The sequence below is a fragment of the Eptesicus fuscus genome, chromosome 16 (assembly GCF_027574615.1).
Source record: "Eptesicus fuscus isolate TK198812 chromosome 16, DD_ASM_mEF_20220401, whole genome shotgun sequence".
Classification (NCBI taxonomy): domain Eukaryota; kingdom Metazoa; phylum Chordata; class Mammalia; order Chiroptera; family Vespertilionidae; genus Eptesicus; species Eptesicus fuscus.
Window position 1 is genome coordinate 21,915,595 of NC_072488.1, and position 19,942 is coordinate 21,935,536.

The window sequence follows — 19,942 nt, forward strand, 5'->3', positions numbered from 1 at the left end:
AACCACTTTAATATTCTACTAGAGGCCCAATGCACGAATTCGTGCATGGGGGAGGGGGGGCCAGGGGAGGGAAGGTGGGAAGGGACCGCAGGAGGTTGGCCGGTCGGGGGGAGGGATCACGGGAGGTTGGCTGCTGGCTCCAAAGGAGGGAGCTGGCCCTTGGCCCCCCTGGGAAAGGGGCTGCGTCTGCCGCCCCCCCCCCCCCCCCCCCCCCCCCCCCCCGTTCCCCGTCCCCGCCCGGGGCCTGAAGGTCTTGGGCAGGGTCGGGAGAGGAAGTTACAGTCGTTGGGCCGGGTGCGGAAGGAATGGACACTGGACACTGACGCCGCCCTGCCACTGCACAGTTCCCTGCCTCCCCCCCTCCTCCTTCCCTTGCTGCTGCGCTGCCACTGTGGTGGGCAGGTGGCCCCGGGGGAGAGAGAGGACGGGAGGGAGACAAACCCTTGTGTTGAGGGCTGACTTTCAATAGATCGTAGTGAGGGAACTGCTCTGCTACGCATGAAACCCAGACCCAGAAGCAGGTCATCTACGAATGGTTTAGCACCAGGAGCCAATGGCGGGAGGCTGGCTGGGGGGAGGGGCCGTGGGCGGTTGGCTGGCCGCGGAGGTTGGCTGTGGGAGTGCACTGACTACCAGGGGGCAGCTCCAGCGTTGAGTGTCTGCCCCCTGGTGGTCAGTGCGCGTCATAGCGATTGGTCAACGGGTTGTTCTGGTTTTTCGGTCGTAGCAGTCGCTTAGACTTTATATACGTAGATTTTTTTCCTCTTGGAAACCAACATTTATTTGTGTATTTATAAATATGTAAATTTATTTGTATTTAGTTTAGAAATTGATTAATGTTATGCAGAATGCCAGTTGAAATTTATGTTTTGTCATGATAGAAAGAGATGAAGAGAAGGGAGATATGGTAAATAAATGATTATCAGCTGTGGTGATTATCCCCTTTAAAGAAGAAAAGCCACAATTTAATGTGGATTAGAAGTTTTTTCTTTCTTTTGGGTCCTACTCACATTTTATTTTGAAGTATTTTTAGTAAGCAGGAAAGAGAATAATGAATTACTAATTATGAACCTACTAGCTAGCTTTGTCTTCTCTTAACATTTTGACATATTTGTTTCAGATTCTTATAGTGCTCTGTGTATCCCTCCCCAACTCCATTCCCTTCCTAGTTTCCCCATAGGTGAATTGCTGTCTTACCTTTGGTGTTTTTTTTCCCCATTCATGTTTTTATACTTTTGCTACATATATGTAGTATTTATATAGAGCACTGTTTTTGCATTAAAAAATGTCATTGTGTATATATGTCCTTCCGCAGATTGCCTTTTATTGCTTAGTATCAAGTTTTGAGATCTATGTTAGTGTGTGAATTCACTTATTCATTGTAAGCTACTGAGTGGAATTCCATTACATGACTATACAGTAGTCCCCCCCTTATCCACGATTTCTCTTTTCGAAGGTTCAGTTACTTGCAGTCAACCATGGTCTGAAAATATTAAATGGAAAATACAGAAATAAACAGTTAATAAATTGTAAATTGCGCACAGTTCTGGGTAGTATGATGAAATGTCACACTGTCCTGCTCCGTCCCCCCTAGGATGTGAATCATCCCTTTTGTGTAGTGTATCCACGCTGCATATGCCACCTGTCCATTAGTCACATAGCAGCTGTCTTGGTTATCAGATCGACTATATTGCAGTGTTTGTATTCAAATAACCCTTGCATGACACATAACTTTTATTACAGTATATTGTTATAATTGCTCTATTTTATACTTAGTTACTTATGTTAATCTCTTATTGTGCCTCAGTTGTAAATTAAACCTTATTGTAGGTATGTATGTGTAGGAAAGGAAACATAGTGTCTGTAGGGTTTGGTACTGTCTGCGGCTTCAGGCATCCACTGGAGGTCTTGACGGAACATATCTCCCATTGATAAGGGGGACTACTGTACTGAAACTCATTCATTCTTCTTTTGACTCAGCATTTCATTTGCCCTCCCATGCCCCCTTTTTCAGGTTTAGCTTTTTTCTTTTTGATATAATTCACATATCATACCATCCACCCTTTAAAAAGGTATACAATTAATGGTTATTATTATATTTACACATTTGTGTAACCATAGCCATTATTTAATTCCAGAACATTTTCACTACTTTAAAAAGAAACCCATACCCATTAGCAGTCACTCCCCCATTTCTCCCTCCATCCATCCTCTGTCAGCAACAAATCTACTCCCTATCTCTGTAGATTTGCCTATTTTGGACTTCTCCTATAAATGGGATCATATAATATGTAATCCTTTGTAACTTTCACTTTCATAATGTTTCTTTAGTATGTCTCAAGGTTCATCCATGGTAAAGCATAAATCAGCACGTCATTCCTTTTTATGGCTGAATAATATCCTATTATATGGGTATACTATATCAGTTTATCCATTTTATCAATTTGGGTTGTTTCTACTTTTTGGCTGTTATGAATAATGCTGTGAACATTCATGTACAAGGTTTTCTGTTGATATATGTTTTCACTTTTGGGTATATACCTAGGAATGGAATTGCTTGGTCATACAGTAACTGTAACTGCTAAGCTGTTTTACAGTGCAACTACACCATTTTACATTCCCACAAATAATGTACAGAGATTTTTAATTTCTCTATTTTGCAAATGCTTCTTACTATCTTTTTTTATTATAGTCATTCTAGTTGGTGTGAAATATCTGAAGTTTTGATTTGCATTTCCCTAGTAACTGATGATGTTGGATATTTTTTCATGTGCTTATTTGTCATTTGCACATCTTGGAGAAATGTCTATTCTCATCCTTTGCCCGTTATTTCATTGGGTTGTCTTTTTATTCTTGAGTTATATAAGAGTTCTCTATATATTCTGGATACTCGACACTTACCAAATACATAATTTGTAAATATTTTCTCCCATTCTGTATTTGCTTTCTTGATAATGTCCATTTAAGCATAAAGATTTTAATATTAATTTCAATTTATATATATATATTTTTTGGTTGCTTATGATTTAGGGTCCACAGTGAAGGAACCATTGCCTAGTCTGAGGTCATAAAAGTTTACACCTGTGTTTTATTGTAAGAATTTTCTAGTTTTAGCTCTTACATTCAGGCCTTTGATTCAGTTTGACTTAATTTTTATATATGGTATGAAGGTCCAACTTTGTTCTTTGCATGTGAATATCCAGTTCTTGGCACCATTTCTGTAGAAAACATTATTCACTCCCCCAGTGAATTACCTTGGCACTCTTGTCCAGAATTAATTAACCATTAATGTATGGACTTATTTCTGGACTCAGTCCTATTCCATTGATCTGTATGTCTAGACTTATACCAACACCACATGGTCTTGGTTGTTGCAGCTTTGAAGTAAGCATTGACATCTGAAAGTGTGAGTTCTCTTAAGCCCCTCCCCCCCACCCCCCAAAAAAGTTATTTTGGCTATTCTGGATTGCTTACATGTTCATAGGAAATTTAGGATTACTTTGTCAGTTTTTGGAAAAAAGGCAGTTTGAATTTTGGTAGGATTGCATGGAATCTGTAGATCAATTAAGTCTTCCAGTCTGTGAACATAATCTTCCCATTTATTTGGGTCTTCTTTAATTTATTTTAATGATGTTTGTAATTTTTAGTATACAAAAGTTGTCTTTTGTCAAAGATATTCCTAAGTATATTTTTCCTTTTGGTGCTATTGTAAATGAAATTGTTTTCTTAATTTAAGTTTTAGATTGTTCATTGCTAGTGATAGAAATAGAATTGATTTTTGTTTATTGATCATTTGCCTCTAGACTGCCAAACATTTTTTCTCTTCAATCAGGTAGTTCCCTGAAATCGCAATTGTCATGAAAAGTCTGCTAATTTATTCAACTTGCTTATTCCTTTTTTGAGGATCTTTTTTTTCTTAACAGGCAGGCTTGAGTTGCATCATTACCAAGCTATTTTCAGTCCAATAATATGTCTTCAAACATTTGGGTACTTGTTAAATGCCTCTGTAAACAAATTGCTAACCACCTGCTTTTCTGTGTGGTCTGTATGAGCCAATATCTTATCACTGTGGGCAGATATTTCATTAAAATAGAGATCTAGGAAGCTGGAGAAGAACCTGTGGAGAATTCTCCTCCTGCCAGCTCCTTGCTCAATCCCTCCCCACTGATAGATAGGAATTACAATTCTGATCTGTTCTGAAAAACACCCAGTCTCAAGTCAAGTACTTACTCCTCTTCCTTACGTTCTGTACCTTGTTGTTCAGTTAATACGTTGTTTAGGTGCCTACTCTGGTCTTACACATGTCCCATGCCCAATCTCTAAAGCTTTGCTTGAGTCCCTGATTGTAACCTGCTGCTGAGATTGATCTCCCATATCCCTTGGCTGATGCTTTGGTGTTCTGGACTACTCAGCTAGTTTGATTTCTTCTCTGACCGTGCGTGCCTCTTAGACATTATTTGTGCTTGGCCTTATCCCATCCCCTCTCCGCTTGCAAGTGTAATTAGTGTTAGTGAGCTTTTTGGCCATGCTTTCTTTCTCATCCTGCAGTCTAAAACTTTGCAATTTGTGGAGCCTTGATGGGTCATGCATTTATATGGCACATGCAGTGTTAATGGGTCATGCATTTATAAATCCTTGATGGGTCATGCATTTATATGGCACATGCAGTGTTAAGAATAGTGATATTTATATGCCCCTTAAAACTTCATGCAATCCCTTTTGTACAGGTTTCTTCTGTACTCTGTCTCCCCTCCTTGCCCCAGTGCCTTCTTGCTAATATAACTGTGTGTATGGAAACTTTCCCAAGTGTAAGGAAATTACAATAAATTATTATCAGTCTTTTCTGTCATTGTGTATATTATGGGACCTCTACTTTAATAACTTTTAGAAAGTATTTGATGCTCCATCAAGCTTGGTAAAATGATTTTTAGAAAATTATTATATATTACCATGTGTGTGTTTGTGTTTTTTAAGAATAGTTCATTGATTTTTAGAGAGAGAAGGGAAAAATTGATGTGAAAGCACTACATCAATCAGCTGCCTCCCACACGCCTCCCCCCCTACACGCGTCCCCCTCGCCCCCCCGAAATCGAGCCCCCAGCCCGGGCATGTGACCTTGACTGAGAATCTGACTGGCAACCTCCTGGTGCGCAGGATGATGCCCAACCAACTGAGCCACACTGGCTGGGGTCATATACCTGGTTTTTGATGATAATAATTATATTCAGTCTTTAACATTTTTCATTGTCTACATGCTAGTTTTTGCCATTGTGGCTGTTTAATGTTTTTAGGATGTTAATGGCATGGGAGTCATTCCTGTTCAGAAGCCAATTCAAATTTATAGAAATATGTAAATGAAATGTAACTACTAAATTTTTAAAAATGGGTTTCGGATGCTCTTGTGATTTCTGTCTTTGGTTGGGTTGGACATCAGAAATTTTAGTCCTTTCACCCTGAACCAAGAGGATGTATAAAAAAATAAAAGTTGCTGCTGTTACCATTATTTGTAGAGTTTGTTGTTGTTTTAACTCTGTGGGGTACACATTAGAATTCAGGTAGCTTTGTTTTACAGAACAACAGTTTGTTAAATCCTAATGAGGTAAAGTATAATTTTGTGTGTGATCTTTGCTGGTGGAAATAATGCCAGTGCACCTTGATTTCTACTGGTGAAATGTTGTTACACTTGCAAGTAAATGGCTCTTTCAGTGCTGTATTTTTCTTGGAGTAGCTCATTAAAAAGAAAATTTAAGAATTTTAAGTAATTTTATTCTTTTTTTTTGAGCTAGGTGAATCTTTCTAAATCAGTTTTTCAGGTTCATTTTCCATTCAGAGCTTTCAAAATTTGGAAGTAGAAAAGATCATACACTTAGCCCATTCATTACCCTCACACATTTCAAAAGAACTGCCACAACTAGGGGATTATATGTGATAAAAATCTTTTTATGGTCCAGGGTCCATAAATAAGAACTATTAAGAATTGTGAGGAACAGAAAAGTGTTGTGTGTGTGTTGCCAATCAGTGTCCCAAAATTAAGGCATTAGAGGCCTGAACTTGAGTTCTACTTTCTGTGTGAAGAGCGATCCCTCCTCCCTTCCTCGGCTCACACTCTGAGCCTCAATGCTCCTACTATTCCCATAGATGTACACGTCTGGTCTAGGTAAGATTGCAGAAGATCTGTGAACCCCTAAATTGAGGAATTCTATTTAAACATTTTTTGTATCTAAAATTATTTGCAATTATATCTATAAATGACATTTAGTCATTTTTTTTCTTTGAAATAAGTATTAGCCTGGCTGGTGAGGCTCAGTAGTTGAGCTTCGACCTATGAACCAGGAGGTCACGGTTCGATTCCCAGTGGTGGCACATGCCGGGGTTGTGGGCTGGATTCCTGGTGTGGGCCTGCAGGAGGCAGCTGATCAATGATTCTCTCTCATCACTGATGTTTCTTCTCTCTCTCTCCCTCTCTCTTCATCAGTAAAATAAAAGAAAGTATTAAATAGTGTTTCCTTTTAATCTGATGTAAAACTTTGTCTTCTGTCTCTTCCATCGCTTCCTTCCAACCCTGCTTTCCAAAGGCAGACACTTTGAATTGTTTGTTCTTAGTAATGTTTTGCTCATTGCTTGTCTCCAGTACCTTGAATAGTGCCTGCTTGGACACCTAATATCTCTTAGTTGAATGAATGAAAGGTTGTCCTTTCTGTGTTTCCATCTTGATAGTTTATTATGCAGTTGTGGGTTGAATATCAGATGGCATTGCTCTACCATCTTATCATACAGTGTTGCTGCTCACATGTGATTCCACTAAGTCTAGTTTTTTTGCATGTGACCTATGTTTCCTTTCTGCAAATTTTTGTGATCTTCTCGTTAGCACTTAAAACATTAATTATGCTGGGAATTAAATCTAGACATTCATCCTGCTCAATAAGGGGAAATCTTCTTGAATCATTTCTTTGAGAGGTCTTCCCTCTCCCCTGCCCCCCCTAAAAAAGGTAAAGAAATACGTTTTCTCTGTTATTTTTTCTGGAATTTTATTACTGGGATGTTGAACTTCATGAATGTTGTTTATTTTTTTTAAAGAAACTATTATTATTATTATTTTAAAAAATATATTTTATTGATTTTTTACAGAGAGGAAGAGAGAGGGATAGACAGTTAGAAACATCGATGAGAGAGAAACATCGATCAGCTGCCTCCTGCCCACCCCCCACCAGGGATGTGCCCGCAACCAACGTACATGCCCTTGACCGGAATTGAACCTGGGACCCTTGAGTCCGCAGGCCGACGCTCTATCCACTGAGCCAAACCGGTTTCGGCCATTATTATTATTATTATTATTATTAAATTTACTTTTAATCCTCACCAGAGGATATTTTTCCTTTTTTTTTTTTTTTTTTTTTTTTAGAGAGAGAGAATGGAAGAGAGAGGGAAAGACAGAGAGAAACATTGATGTGAGAGAAACACATCGATTGGTTGCCTCCTGTATGCGCCCTGACCAGGGCCTGGGCCAGGGAGGAACCTGCAACCTAGGTACGTGCCCTTGCTGGGATCGAACCCGGAACCCTTTGGTCCACAGGCTGATGCTTTATCCACTGAACCAAACCGGCTGGGGCAATGTTTTTTATTTTTTTTTAAATCTTTAGTTATTTATCTCTTTGTCTTAATGTTGTAATTTCTGGGAGATTTTCTTAGCATTACCTTCTAATCCTTCTATTAGTTTTTTATTTGTGTTTTCTAATTTGAAATGTGTTATCCTATTTCTTGTTTTCTGATTACTCTCTTTTTTTGGTGCATAGAAAAATGCTTCAACCAACCGAGCCACCACAGCCAGGGCTGATTATTCTCTTCTTAAATAGAATATCCTTGTTGTTACTGTTTTGTAGACTTCCAACCCTTCCTCTGGTTATTTAGCTTTTGCCCACTCCTCTTTCTCACAACACTTGGTATCTTTTCTGAGCTACTCTGCCAACGCCCATCTGCCATTTTTAAATTGCACTTCTTCTTCCTTTGAAGCTGTGTAACTTAATTTTATGGTTGTAATTCAAATGAAAAGTGACATATATAAATTTAACATTAATGATATGAAGAAAATATTGAAAGTTTTTTTGTCTCTCTTAATATCCAGATAGATATTGTGCTTTGTAATAATGGATTCTTTGAATTTTATTTGTGTAGAGGAAATTGAGGAAGAATCTGAAACAACCATTGAGGCCGACTTGACTGATAAACAGAAACATCAGTTGAAACATAGGGAACTCTTTTTGTCCCGCCAATATGAATCTCTCCCTGCAACACATATCAGGTAAGAACTTTTTAAGAAGTTGTTTCAAGTATTCAGTAATATCACGACAATTAAAAAACAAACAAACAACCCAAACAACCTTTTGGAAGCATTTTCCAAACTCTGCTCATGATCTTGCTCAAATCAGTTTACTAAATACTTCATAATGGAATCTTATCTTGAAAATTTATAGTGTGTCTTAGCATATTAAGCCCTGAGAATGTTCTGTAGTAAAGTAACCACTTAGCTTTATTTTAATCCTGACTTTTCAACTTATTTGGGTATCTATTAGCATCCTGTATAAAAGTGTCTAGGAGCCTAACCAGTTTGGCTCAGTGGATAGAGCGTCAGCCTGCAGACTCAAGGGTCCCAGGTTCGATTCCGGTCAAGGGCATGTACCTTGGTTGCGGGCACATACCCAGTAGCGGGTGTGCAGGAGGCAGCTGATCGATGTTTCTCTCTCATCGATGTTTCTAACTCTCTATCCTCTCCCTTCCTCTCTGTAAAAAATCAATAAAATATATTTTAAAAAATGTTTTGTTTTTTCTTAAAAAAAGTGTCTAGGAGACATTCTGCATTTTGGGAAATGCAGGTCTTTTCCAGAGTCCTGGAACATTATAGAGCAGTGGTTCTCAACCTTTCTAATGCCGCGACCCTTTAATACAGTTCCTCATGTGTGGTGACCCCCAACCATAAAATTATTTTCGTTGCTATTTCATAACTGTAATTTTGCTACTGTTATAAATCATAATGTAAATATCTGTGTTTTCCGATGGTCTTAGGCGACCCTGCTAGCAGTTCTCAACCTATGGGTTGCGATCTGCTGATAGTGGTAACATTTAAGCACACACAGTTAAGCTATTTCTCAGTATATTTTATAATATACTGAGCCAAACCAGTTAGGGCTGGGCTGAAAACTTTATATTCTTTATTACTTGCATCTGCTTTGTGCATTAATAGGTTGTAAAAGTGAGAAAATTCAGTCTTGGTTTGTAGTTTGGGAAGTTGTGGAGGAATGATGGTTTTATATGATCTGCTGATAGTGGTAACATTTAAGCACACACAGTTAAGCTATTTCTCAGTATAGTTTATAATAGGTGCATCTTGGAGGTATAACAAAATGTTTGAACACACTTTCAGGAACAGGAAAACTTGGAGAGTTGGCATTTACTCAGCCTTTGAGATACTATGGAACATGTTTCAGGTAGAAGAAACAGGTGAGCATAGATGTGGAGGGAGCAGAATGTGTCCAGGGTGATAGGTGTGAGGAAATGCAGTGTTTTTGTCTCTTCAAGTAAAGAAGTTCCTTCAACTCTTGTTCACAATCTTTATTTATTTTATTCAGTTCTCTAGTAGTCATGGTTCTCTTAAAAACTATTAATATAGGAAGTAAAATATGTTAACTGTTTATTTCAATAACTAGAGGCCCGGTGCACGAAATTCATGCATGGGGGGGCGGGGGCGGTGTCCCTCAGCCCAGCCTGCACCCTCTCCAATCTGGGACCCCTCAAGGGATGTCTGACTGCCCGTTTAGGCCTGATCCCTGGATCGGTCCTAAACGGGCAGTCAGACATCCCTCTCACAATCCAGGACTGCTGGCTCCCAACTGCTCACTTGCCTCCCTTCCTGATTGCCCCTAACCACTTCTGCCTGCCAGCTTGATCACCTCCTAACCACTCCCCTGCCAGCCTGATTGATGCCTAACTGCTTCCCTGCCAGCCTGATTGCCCCTAACTGCCCTCCCCTGAAGGCCTGGTCCCTCCCCCCCCAACTGCTCTCCCCTGCAAGCCTGGGTCCCCCCCAACTGCCCTTCCCTGCAGGCCCAGTCGACCCCAACTTCCCTCCTCTGCCAGCCTGGTCACCCCTAACTTCCCTCCCCTGCAGGCTTAATTGCCACCAACTGCCCTCTCTTGCAGGCCTGGTCCCTCCCAGTTGCCCTCTCCTGCTGGCCTGATCCCTCCCAACTGCCCTCCCCTGTTGGCCATCTTGTGGTGGCCATCTTGTGTCCACATGGGGCAGCCATCTTGTGTGTTAGAGTGATGGTCAATTTGCATATTACTAATTTATTAGATAGGATTGCCCCTCCTCTTTAGTCTCCAATTCAGTATTGAATTTAAATTTGCCTTTTTGGGATTAGATTGCCTTGATTTGGTCCTTGTAACCAATACACACACACACCCCTCAACCCCAAAGACCTCTTTTCAAAGTAGACATAGAGATCTTCTAAGGCAGGACATGTATGACAAAGATACTGTAATTCTTTTCCCCCCACGTCTTTTAAGAAATGTCTTGATTACCCCCTCAATATAATAAGTTAACCTTTTATTGTTGCTTTATTTAGTTTTTTTTTTTTAAGGGAACACTGTGTTTAGATCGGCTACAGTTAGTATATTCTGTGTGAATTAGGTCCTTTGCTGAAAAAGATAATTAGGCCAGGTAATTTGGGTAGTCATTTTACCCACCAATTAGGGGTATTTCAGGAATTAGGAGAGTAAGTTAATTTTTGTCCAAAGAGATGGAATATGAAAACATTTAATAAATTTCTTACAGATGTATGGAACTAATACATGCTAAAGAGCTATATGAATTGATTATTTAATTGGAACAAGCCAGTATGTAAAAATTCATTTTAAGCTCAAGAAGTTATGTGGCCAGTTTTAAGAATTTTGCCAGTACAAGAATGCGACAAATGGTTTTTAAAATGTAACCAAAACACACAAGTATATTTTTAATTTACCCTCCTGATAGCTCAAAATCTGTTTACAAGTAATGCTAGTTTCCTTTAACAGATTGCTTGGAATGGAAAAAGTGATGTGTTTTTCATCTTTCATAAGGACTGAAAGAGTATATTGAAATATAATTATCAAGACACTCCTGTGTTGAACATAGAAATTACATAGTATACATGATCAGTCACCGTTGAACACATTTCCTGAGAATATTCTAGATTGGGTAGTTTACTAGGTGCTTGGTAAGTAAGACAAGGTCCCTAGCTCATAAACGCAAGAAGGAGTTGATCAGGTGGCAATTCTTTTGAATTATGATGGAGACACAGGCATTTGGGGCTTTATCTTCTTCCCCAAGTTGAAAGGGACATCTGCAGCTTTCATCTTTGAACAACTGAAAGGGGTTCGGGGCAGACTCTGGCCAAAGCACGGAGTCGTGCTGACCAGCCCTCCTGCTGATGTGGAACACGTGCACGTTGAATGCGATCTTGACATTTTGCTACTGTTGAAGTCATGCCCTATCTAACTAGTATTTCTGCTATAACAGGAGGAAATTACTGAAGCCCCATTGTTGTTTGGCAGCAAAGAGGGCTAATTTGGTGAATATTGGCTTTTTCTTCTCAGGGACATTATCACGTGCCCAGATTTTCCTTGTGCCATATGGAGCATAGGAGAAAACCTGACTGAGGCATTCCGGAGGTTCTTTGTAGTTTGTGAGCTATAATACTGTAGTGTGAGATGCTATGAGCTTCTCAGAGTGACAGGGAAGCAACTCTTTGTTCCTTCTGATTCCATGATTCCACTGGAAGAGAGAGATCCGGGCAGTTCTGGGTAGGGTTAGTGATTCAGCTCTTGTGAGATACATAGGACTTGAGCAATGAGAATGCTTTGGGAACATTTTTGTTTTGACAAAGGGAAGAGGCAGCATGCTTCACACAGTGTCTTAGGCCATTAATAATAAATTATATATGATGCATACACAAACTTATAAAGCACTATAAAATGGATTGTTAATGCCAGCTACAAGACCTGTTGTAAGTATATATAATACTATATTCAGTCATGTATAGCCCATGTTTATTGAACTTGGCTTTTAAAAAACCTAACATTTATTGAACCTTTATGGTCACTGTTATCCCACTTGGTTTACATATATCTTCTTCAATCCTCACAATGACTTGATGAAGTAAGTCCTGTTATAACCCCCGTTTTACAGATGAGGAGACTGAAGCACAAAAAGGTTAAGTAACTTGTCAGACTCACAGCTTTTTTAAAAAAAATGTATTTTTATTGATTTCAGAGAGGAAGGGAGAGATAGAAACATCAGTGATGAGAGAGAATCATTGATTGGCTGCCTCCTGCACGCCCCCTACTGGGGATCGAGCCTGCAACCAGGCATGTGCCATTGACTGGAATCGAACGTGGGACCATTCAGTCCACAGGCCGACGCTCTATCTACTGAGCCAAACCAGCCAGGGCTGGACTCACAGCTTTTATTTATTTTTATTTTATTTTATTTTTTTAAAAATATATTTTATTGATTTTTTACAGAGAGGAAGAGAGAGGGATAGAGAGTTAAGAAACATTGATGATAGAGAAACATCGATTAGCTGCCTCTTGCACAACCCCTACTGGGGATGTGCCCGCAACCAAGGTACATGCCCTTGACTGGAATCGAACCTGGGACCTTTCAGTCTGCAGGCGACGCTCTATCCACTGAGCCAAACCGGTTTCGGCTGGACTCACAGCTTTTAAATGGCAGATTCAGAAATTGAACCCGGACTGCCTGGTTGCAGAGGTACAGCATTATGATATGTACATGACTGTAAGTGTTAAAAAGCATCAGACATGGAAAGAAGCTATTAATAATGTGTTGACTAGGTAGGCTCACCCTATAATTCCTCCACCCAACAGCACCAACATTTTGGTGTATCATTAATATTTTTTCTCTTCTGATCTTAAATGTATTTGTTGGATTTTGGCCGCATGTTGCTGGAATTTACTTGGAATGACAATGTATAGCTTCCTCTCTTGCTAAGTAGTGCTTATCCTTCTGCACCACTATGTCATCTTTGCTCTTTCTAGCTTCGTTGATTTGTTTTTAAATATGTGAGAAATATGGCTGGAAAATGAGTGATGGACAGCAGGAGGAGGGGAGGACAGTTAAATACAGGAAGATTGTTTATTCTAGAAAGAATCCAAGTATCACTGTCTTGGAATCAAAGATTTTTAAGATTGTGAAGAGAGTCTATGTTTTCTTGATGTTTTGCTGTTTCACCTTTTGTATTTACATTTCTTTTATGTATATGGTGTAGAGAGGGATCAGTTAGAAAACTAAGTGTAAAAAGATAACCATTTACAATATCATCAAAGAACACTGAATACCTAGAAGTAAATTTCAAGATGTTTGAAAAAGGGAAAAGATGTGTAAAAACTATTATAAAGTACTGGAGGCCCGGTGCATGAAAATTCATGCACTGGAGGTGGGGATCCCTCAGCCCGGCCTGTCCCATCTCACAGTCCGAAAGCTCTCAGGGGCGGGAGGCAATCCGGTGATCAGGGGAAGGCGACGCCCCCATCACACCTCTGCTGCTGCCACTGCCGGCATCGCAAGCCTCGGCCAGCCCTGGTTACCTGCGCCTCGGGTGGCCCTGGGCGGCTGGGCAGCCACCATTTGAGGCTTGCCTGCGCCTCGGGCGGCCCTGAGCGGCTGGACAGCCGCCATCTGAGGCTTGCCTGCACCTTGGGCTGGCCCTGGGTGGCTGGGGGGCTGAGAGGACTCGGGGACTCTGGAGGCAGGTGCGCCTGGGGGCGGGCCTGGCCTTGCCGAGCACCTGCCGCCCCAACGGGGCTGAGGGGACTGGGCACCACCATCTTTGAGGGCGGGGCAGTCAATTAGCATATTCCCTCCTTAGTGGCTGTGGGTGTCGCCATTTTGTGACAGTGTGAAGGCCAATTAGCATATTCCCTCTTTATTAGATAGGATTGCTGAAGGAATGAAAAGACTTAAGTAAATGCAGGATAAGTAAATGCATGACAATATGTCAATTTTCTCCAAATTATTCCAAAGATTGAATACAGTTCCAAAGAAAAGCTCAGCAGGGTTTGCATGTGTGTTAAGTATAAGTGTGTGTAAATTAAGCTGATTATAAAATGTATGGGAATGTAAAGGATCAAGAAAGGTGAAAATAAGGAGTTTTAAAAGCATGGTTCATGTACTGCGGAGTATCCCTCTAAACCAGTGGTTCTCAACCTTTTTAATGCCGCGACCCTTTAATATAGTTCCTCATGTTGTGATGACCCCCAATCATAAAATTATTTTCGTTGCTACTTCGTAACTGTAATTTTGCTCCTGTTAATGAATCGTAATGTAAATATCTGTGTTTTCCGATGGTCTTAGGCTCTACAGCAGCGGTTCTCAACCTGTGGGGGTCACAACATGAGGAACTGTATTAAAGGGTCGCGACATTAGAAAGGTTGAGAACCACTGCTCTAAACCAAGCATGTGCCCTGACCAGGAATTGAACCATGACCTCCTGGTTCATATGTCGAGGTTCAACCAATGCACCACACTGGCCAGCAGGGTTCTTTGTCTTTTCTTATATTGTCTATTTTTGGTTCTGAGCTAAGTCTGACTTTTATCTTCCAGCCCATCTACTGATACTTTAATTACTTGGTGTACTTAGGCTCATAGGTTGCTAGTAGCACAAGTAGAGGAAAACTATAGTAAGTGGGGAAAAATCATATCCCAATTTAACATTTTAAAGTTAACATTTTTATACACACTTTTAAAAATATGTGGTGTTTACACTATATAATTTTTTCTTTGAAATGATCAATTTATTCCCTATGGGTTGAAATGTTTCCTTCTCTAACCAAAACCACAATGCAGAAAGGCCCTGGGCTAGATGAAAGTACATACTGCATATTGTCCCTAGTACGGGTGTTCCACACAGTCATGGAAATGCCTGTGATTTTCCTGGCAATCAAAACAAATTGTCATCCTGTTCTGGAGCAGGGGAACTTTCTAGTACCCTACCTTTTGGACATTTCACTTTCTCCTAGCTGTAAAAGGGAAAGTGGCACCAAGGGAGGGATAACCTCCTCCCTTGAATTTACTTGCTGACAGTTTCTTTCACATTTTTATCAAATCTCCAGAATTGTGGATTTAAGTCTTAGTCTTCAGTACTCTTCACATGCCATAGGTAGAATGGTCTTTCCAAAACACTGCTTGTCATTTTTCTTCACAAAATCCACAGTAAGCCCTAACTTCTCTTCTTGGTTTTTATTCCTCTACCTTACTCAAACAGATGTTCCAATGTTTGTGTGTGTTTTTGTCGTTTTGTTTTGTTTTCTTTTTTTGATCCTCCTTTTATTTTTATTTCTTAACATCTGTTAAAGCAATATTAACAACAAAATATATCTTTGAATAGAAGTGCTTAAAGGTTTCCAGATTCCTTTGCCTTCTTTGTCCTCCTCCTTTTTATAATCTATAAAATCATATTACTTCAATTATCATAGGCAGTCCTTGAGTGCTTGTTGCTAAGATTTATCTATACTAATAAAAGAGTAAGATGTCAATTGACTGTACCTTCGCGACACCCACCAGCCAATCAGGAGTGAGTATGCAAATTAACCCAACAAAGATGGCGGGCTAATTTGCATATGCAGGCACCAAGTGGCTGGGGGCGGGGCAGGACGCTTGCGTCGTCGCCATGGTGACAATGCAGGTGTTCTGCCCCGCCCCAGCTGCTCTGGTTCTCTGGGCAGCGTGGGAAGGCAGAAAGGCGGCACCAGCAGCCAGGGGAAGGAAGGTCCATTCTTGCATGAATCTTTGTGCATCGGGACTCTAGTTTAATAATACAGAGCATTGGTTTTTAACCAGTTCTTAAGCAGTTTTATGTCCTCGGGGATTTTTGGCAAGGTCTGGACAGTTTTGGTAGTCACAACTTGCTGTGAGGATGCTGCTGTCATCCAGTGGGGTAGAGGCCAGGGAAGCTACTTAAATATTACTCTACCAGGATAGCCCCCACAACATATGTCAATAACACAAAGGTTGAGAAAAATTTGCTCCCTTAGTATATATTATAATCATACAAATTTATGCACTTTATCTAATGAGGATCCCCCTTTTTGCTTTAAATTTAAATTTTATTATTTTTAAAATCAAATGTGTATAGCTGTCTAATAATATTGAATAGTCATGAGCCCTGTTTCCCCACTGCAGTCATTTTCAACTTCTCTGGCAGTGGCTTCTGCATGTTTACCACTCTGACACTGCTACTATTAATTTTTCAGTTTTAGAAATCTCTCTTTACTTCCTCTTCCTTCCCTTCTCTTTCCCTTGTGTTTCCAATATATCACAACTTTTATTTAACTTAATGATCAATCTTTGTATTTTATGACTTGTAAATATTCCTCACATACTGGTACTCTTTCTTGTACAACCTTTTGTTTTCCTTAGAGTATGATAATTGTTTTGCTTTTTCCTTTCCATTAGTCTTCTAAAATGTAAAAAGTTTTTTGGCCCTAGTTGGTTTGGCTCAGTGGATAAGAGCGTTGGCCTGAGGAATGAGGGGTCCCGAGTTCAATTCTGGTCAAGGGCACATGCTGGGGTTGCAGGCTCGATCCCCAGTGGGGGGCTTGCAGGAGGCAGCCAATCAGTGATTCTCATCATTGATGTTTCGATTTCTATCTCTCTCTACCTCTCCCTTCCTCTCTGAAATTAATAAAAATATTTTTTAAAAAAGTTTTTAGTGTTTACTTACTTGAAAATGTTTTTCACCGTTTAATGGAGATTTGTTTAAGCATAGAATTCAGGTTTAAAAATAATTTCCTTCAGAATTTCTAATCGTTCTGAAAGCATGGTGGATCTTTGAGCTTCATTATTTTATTTGGTTGTTCATTGTATTTATTGGATACAATGCTGTATAAAACTGTCTATTTGCTGAATTTCCAATCACAGAACCTAGCATGGTTTTTTATATGAAAAAGTCTTCAGAGCAAATGTAAACTCATAAGGCCAGCAAGAAAAATGCTTTTTTTTAAAAAAAAAAAAAATGAAGAAATAATGGCTTTCATTGAACAAGGACTAAGTTTAAAGCAGACCTTGTATCTGTAGTGGTATTCCAAGTTCAGCATGCCTTAAGGTCACTGGTGATGCTTGTTGATCAGGTAGATTCCTGATCCTTCACCAAGATACTTGGATTCATTCAGACTGGTGTGCCTAAGAAATTTAGATTTTTTTTCCAAGCAGGGATGGTAAGTTCTGAATCATTCCACAAGCTGCAGTTGTATGAAACTGAAGGAAATTCTTCAGGCAGTATGGAAATGGATGCTAATTTAAACTTCCTCTTTTTCATATGGTTTTTGAATTTCTTGGATTATACAGGACATCCTGATAAGCAAACAGTAGGCTGATCAGCACCTGCCATTAAACATTGGACCATATTGTGTTACGTTTATTCACATGTCTCTATCCCAGCACAGTCTCTGAAACAGTATATTTTAAAGACCTTTTTGAATGATCTGTGGGATAGTATGTTATCTCCATGGAAATTCCTTGCTCTTGCATGGTTCCCTGTAGAAAAGCATTATGAATAATTATATGGGCCTGGAGTGTTCTTTCTTTGTGTATGGTCTTTGATAGCTTTTGTCATCATTTTTGGGTATCTTTATTCCTTAAGGATTAAAGTATTATGGAAGAGAACAGTGAGGATCATTGCTTGAGATTTAGCATAAATCATATTCAGAGTTTGATAATAATTCCTTTAGTTTGGGGTTTGCTTAGAATTTAGCATGTATTTATCTATGTGCCAACATTTGTTTAGCATAAAGGAAGACAACACTTTATTTTTTTTTTTTTTTTATTTTTTTTTTTTTAATATTTTTTATTGAGGTATTATATGTGTACATATCTTACCATTACCCCCCCCACCCCACACCCACACATGCCCTCCCTCCCCAGAGTTTTGCGTCCATTGTTTATGCTTATATGCATGCATACAAGTCCTTCGTTTGATTTCATAACTCCCCCACCTCTCCCTAACTTTCCCCCTGTAATTTGAAAGTCTGTTTGATGCTTTACTGTCTCTGTATCTATCTTTTTGTTCATCACTTTATACTGATCTTTACTATCCCTAAATGAGTGGGATCATGTGGTATTTTTCTTTCATTGACTGGCTTATTTCACTTAGCATAATGTTCTCCAATTCCATCCAGGTTGCTGCAAATGATGAGAATTCCTTCTTTTTTATGGCAGCATAGTATTCCATTGTGTAGATGTACCACAGTTTTCTGATCCAGTCATCTGCTGACGGGCACCTAGGCTGTTTCCAAATCTTAGCTATGGTGAATTGTGCTGCTATGAACATAGGGGTGCATATATCCTTTCTGATTGGTGTTTCTAGTTTCTTCGGATATATTCCCAGGAGTGGGATTACTGGTTCAAATGGGAGTTCCATTTTCAGTTTTTTGAGGAAGCTCCATACTGTTCTCCACAGTGGCTGCACCAGTCTGCATTCCCACCAGCAGTGCACGAGGGTTCCTTTTTCTCCGCATCCTCGCCAACACTTGTCGTTTGTTGATTTGTTGATGATAGCCATTCTGACAGGTGTGAGATGGTACCGCATTGTTGTTTTGATTTGCATCTCTCGGATAATTAGTGACGTTGAGCATGTTTTCATGTGTCTCTTGGCCTTCCTTCTGTCTTCTTTTGAAAAGCTTCTATTTAGGTCTGTTGCCCATTTCTTTATTGGATCATTTATCTTCCTTTTATTAAGTTGTATAAGCTGCATGTAGATGTTGGAGATCAAACCTTTATCAGTGATGCCATTTACAAATATGTTCTCCCATGCAGTAGGCCTTCTTGTTGTTTTGTTAATGGTTTCTTTTGCTGTGAAAAAGCTTTTTATTTTGATGTAGTCCCATTTGTTAATTTTCTCTTTAGCTTCCATTGCCCTAGGGGCAGTGTCAGTGAAGAATTTCTTTTGGCATATGTCTGAGATTTTGCTACCTGTGGATTGCTCTAGTATTTTTATGGTTTCCCGTCTTATGTTTAAGTCCTGTATCCATTTTGAGTTGATTTTTGTGTATGGCGTAAGTTGGTGATCAAGCTTCATTTTTTTGCATGTATCTGTCCAATTTTCCCAACACCATTTATTGAAGAGACTGTCTTGACTCCATTGTATGTTCATGCCTCCTTTGTCAAATATTAATTGAGCATAGTGGTTTGGGTCAATATCTGGATTCTCTATTCTGTTCCACTGATCTATATGTCTGTTCTTGTGCCAGTACCAGGCTGTTTTGAGAACAGTGGCTTTGTAATACAGCTTGAAATCTGGTATTGAGATCCCTCCTACTTTATTCTTCTTTCGCAGGATTGCTGTGGCTATTCGGGGTCTTTTTTTATTCCAGATGAATTTTTGGAGAGTTCTTTCAAGGTCGGTGAAATATGCCATTGGTATTTTAATGGGGAGTGCATTGAATCTATAGATTGCTTTGGGTAGTATGGACATTTTAATGATGTTGATTCTACCAATCCATGAACATGGTATGTTCTTCCATCTGTTTACGTCTTCCTCTATCTCTTTTTTCAGTGTCCTGTAGTTTTCCGTGTATAGGTCTTTTACCTCCTTAGTTAAGTTTATTCCTAGGTATCTTAATTTTTTTGGTGCGATGGTAAATGGAATTGCCTTTTTAGTCTCTCTGTCTGTAAGTTCACTATTGGTGTATAGAAAGGCCATAGATTTCTTGGCGTTAATTTTGTATCCTGCTACATTGCCAAATTCATTTATTAAGTCTATTAGTTTTTTGACGGAGTCTTTCGGATTTTTTATGTACAATATCATGTCGTCTGCAAATAAAGACAGCTTTACTTGTTCTTTTCCAATTTGGATGCCTTTTATTTCTTCTTCTTAGGAAGACAACACTTTAAATC

General features: G+C 39.5%; 1 protein-coding gene across 2 annotated transcripts in view; it reads left to right on the forward strand.

Annotated features, from left to right (window-relative positions):
• Positions 1 to 19,942, forward strand: part of MTA3 (metastasis associated 1 family member 3) — a 126,785-nt gene that overhangs the window by 22,829 nt on the left and 84,014 nt on the right. For both annotated transcript variants that reach the window (XM_054728493.1, XM_054728492.1), the window contains exon 4: positions 8,173 to 8,299. In XM_054728493.1, the coding sequence (XP_054584468.1) occupies positions 8,173 to 8,299 (127 nt within the window). The remainder of the gene's footprint in view (positions 1 to 8,172; positions 8,300 to 19,942) is intronic.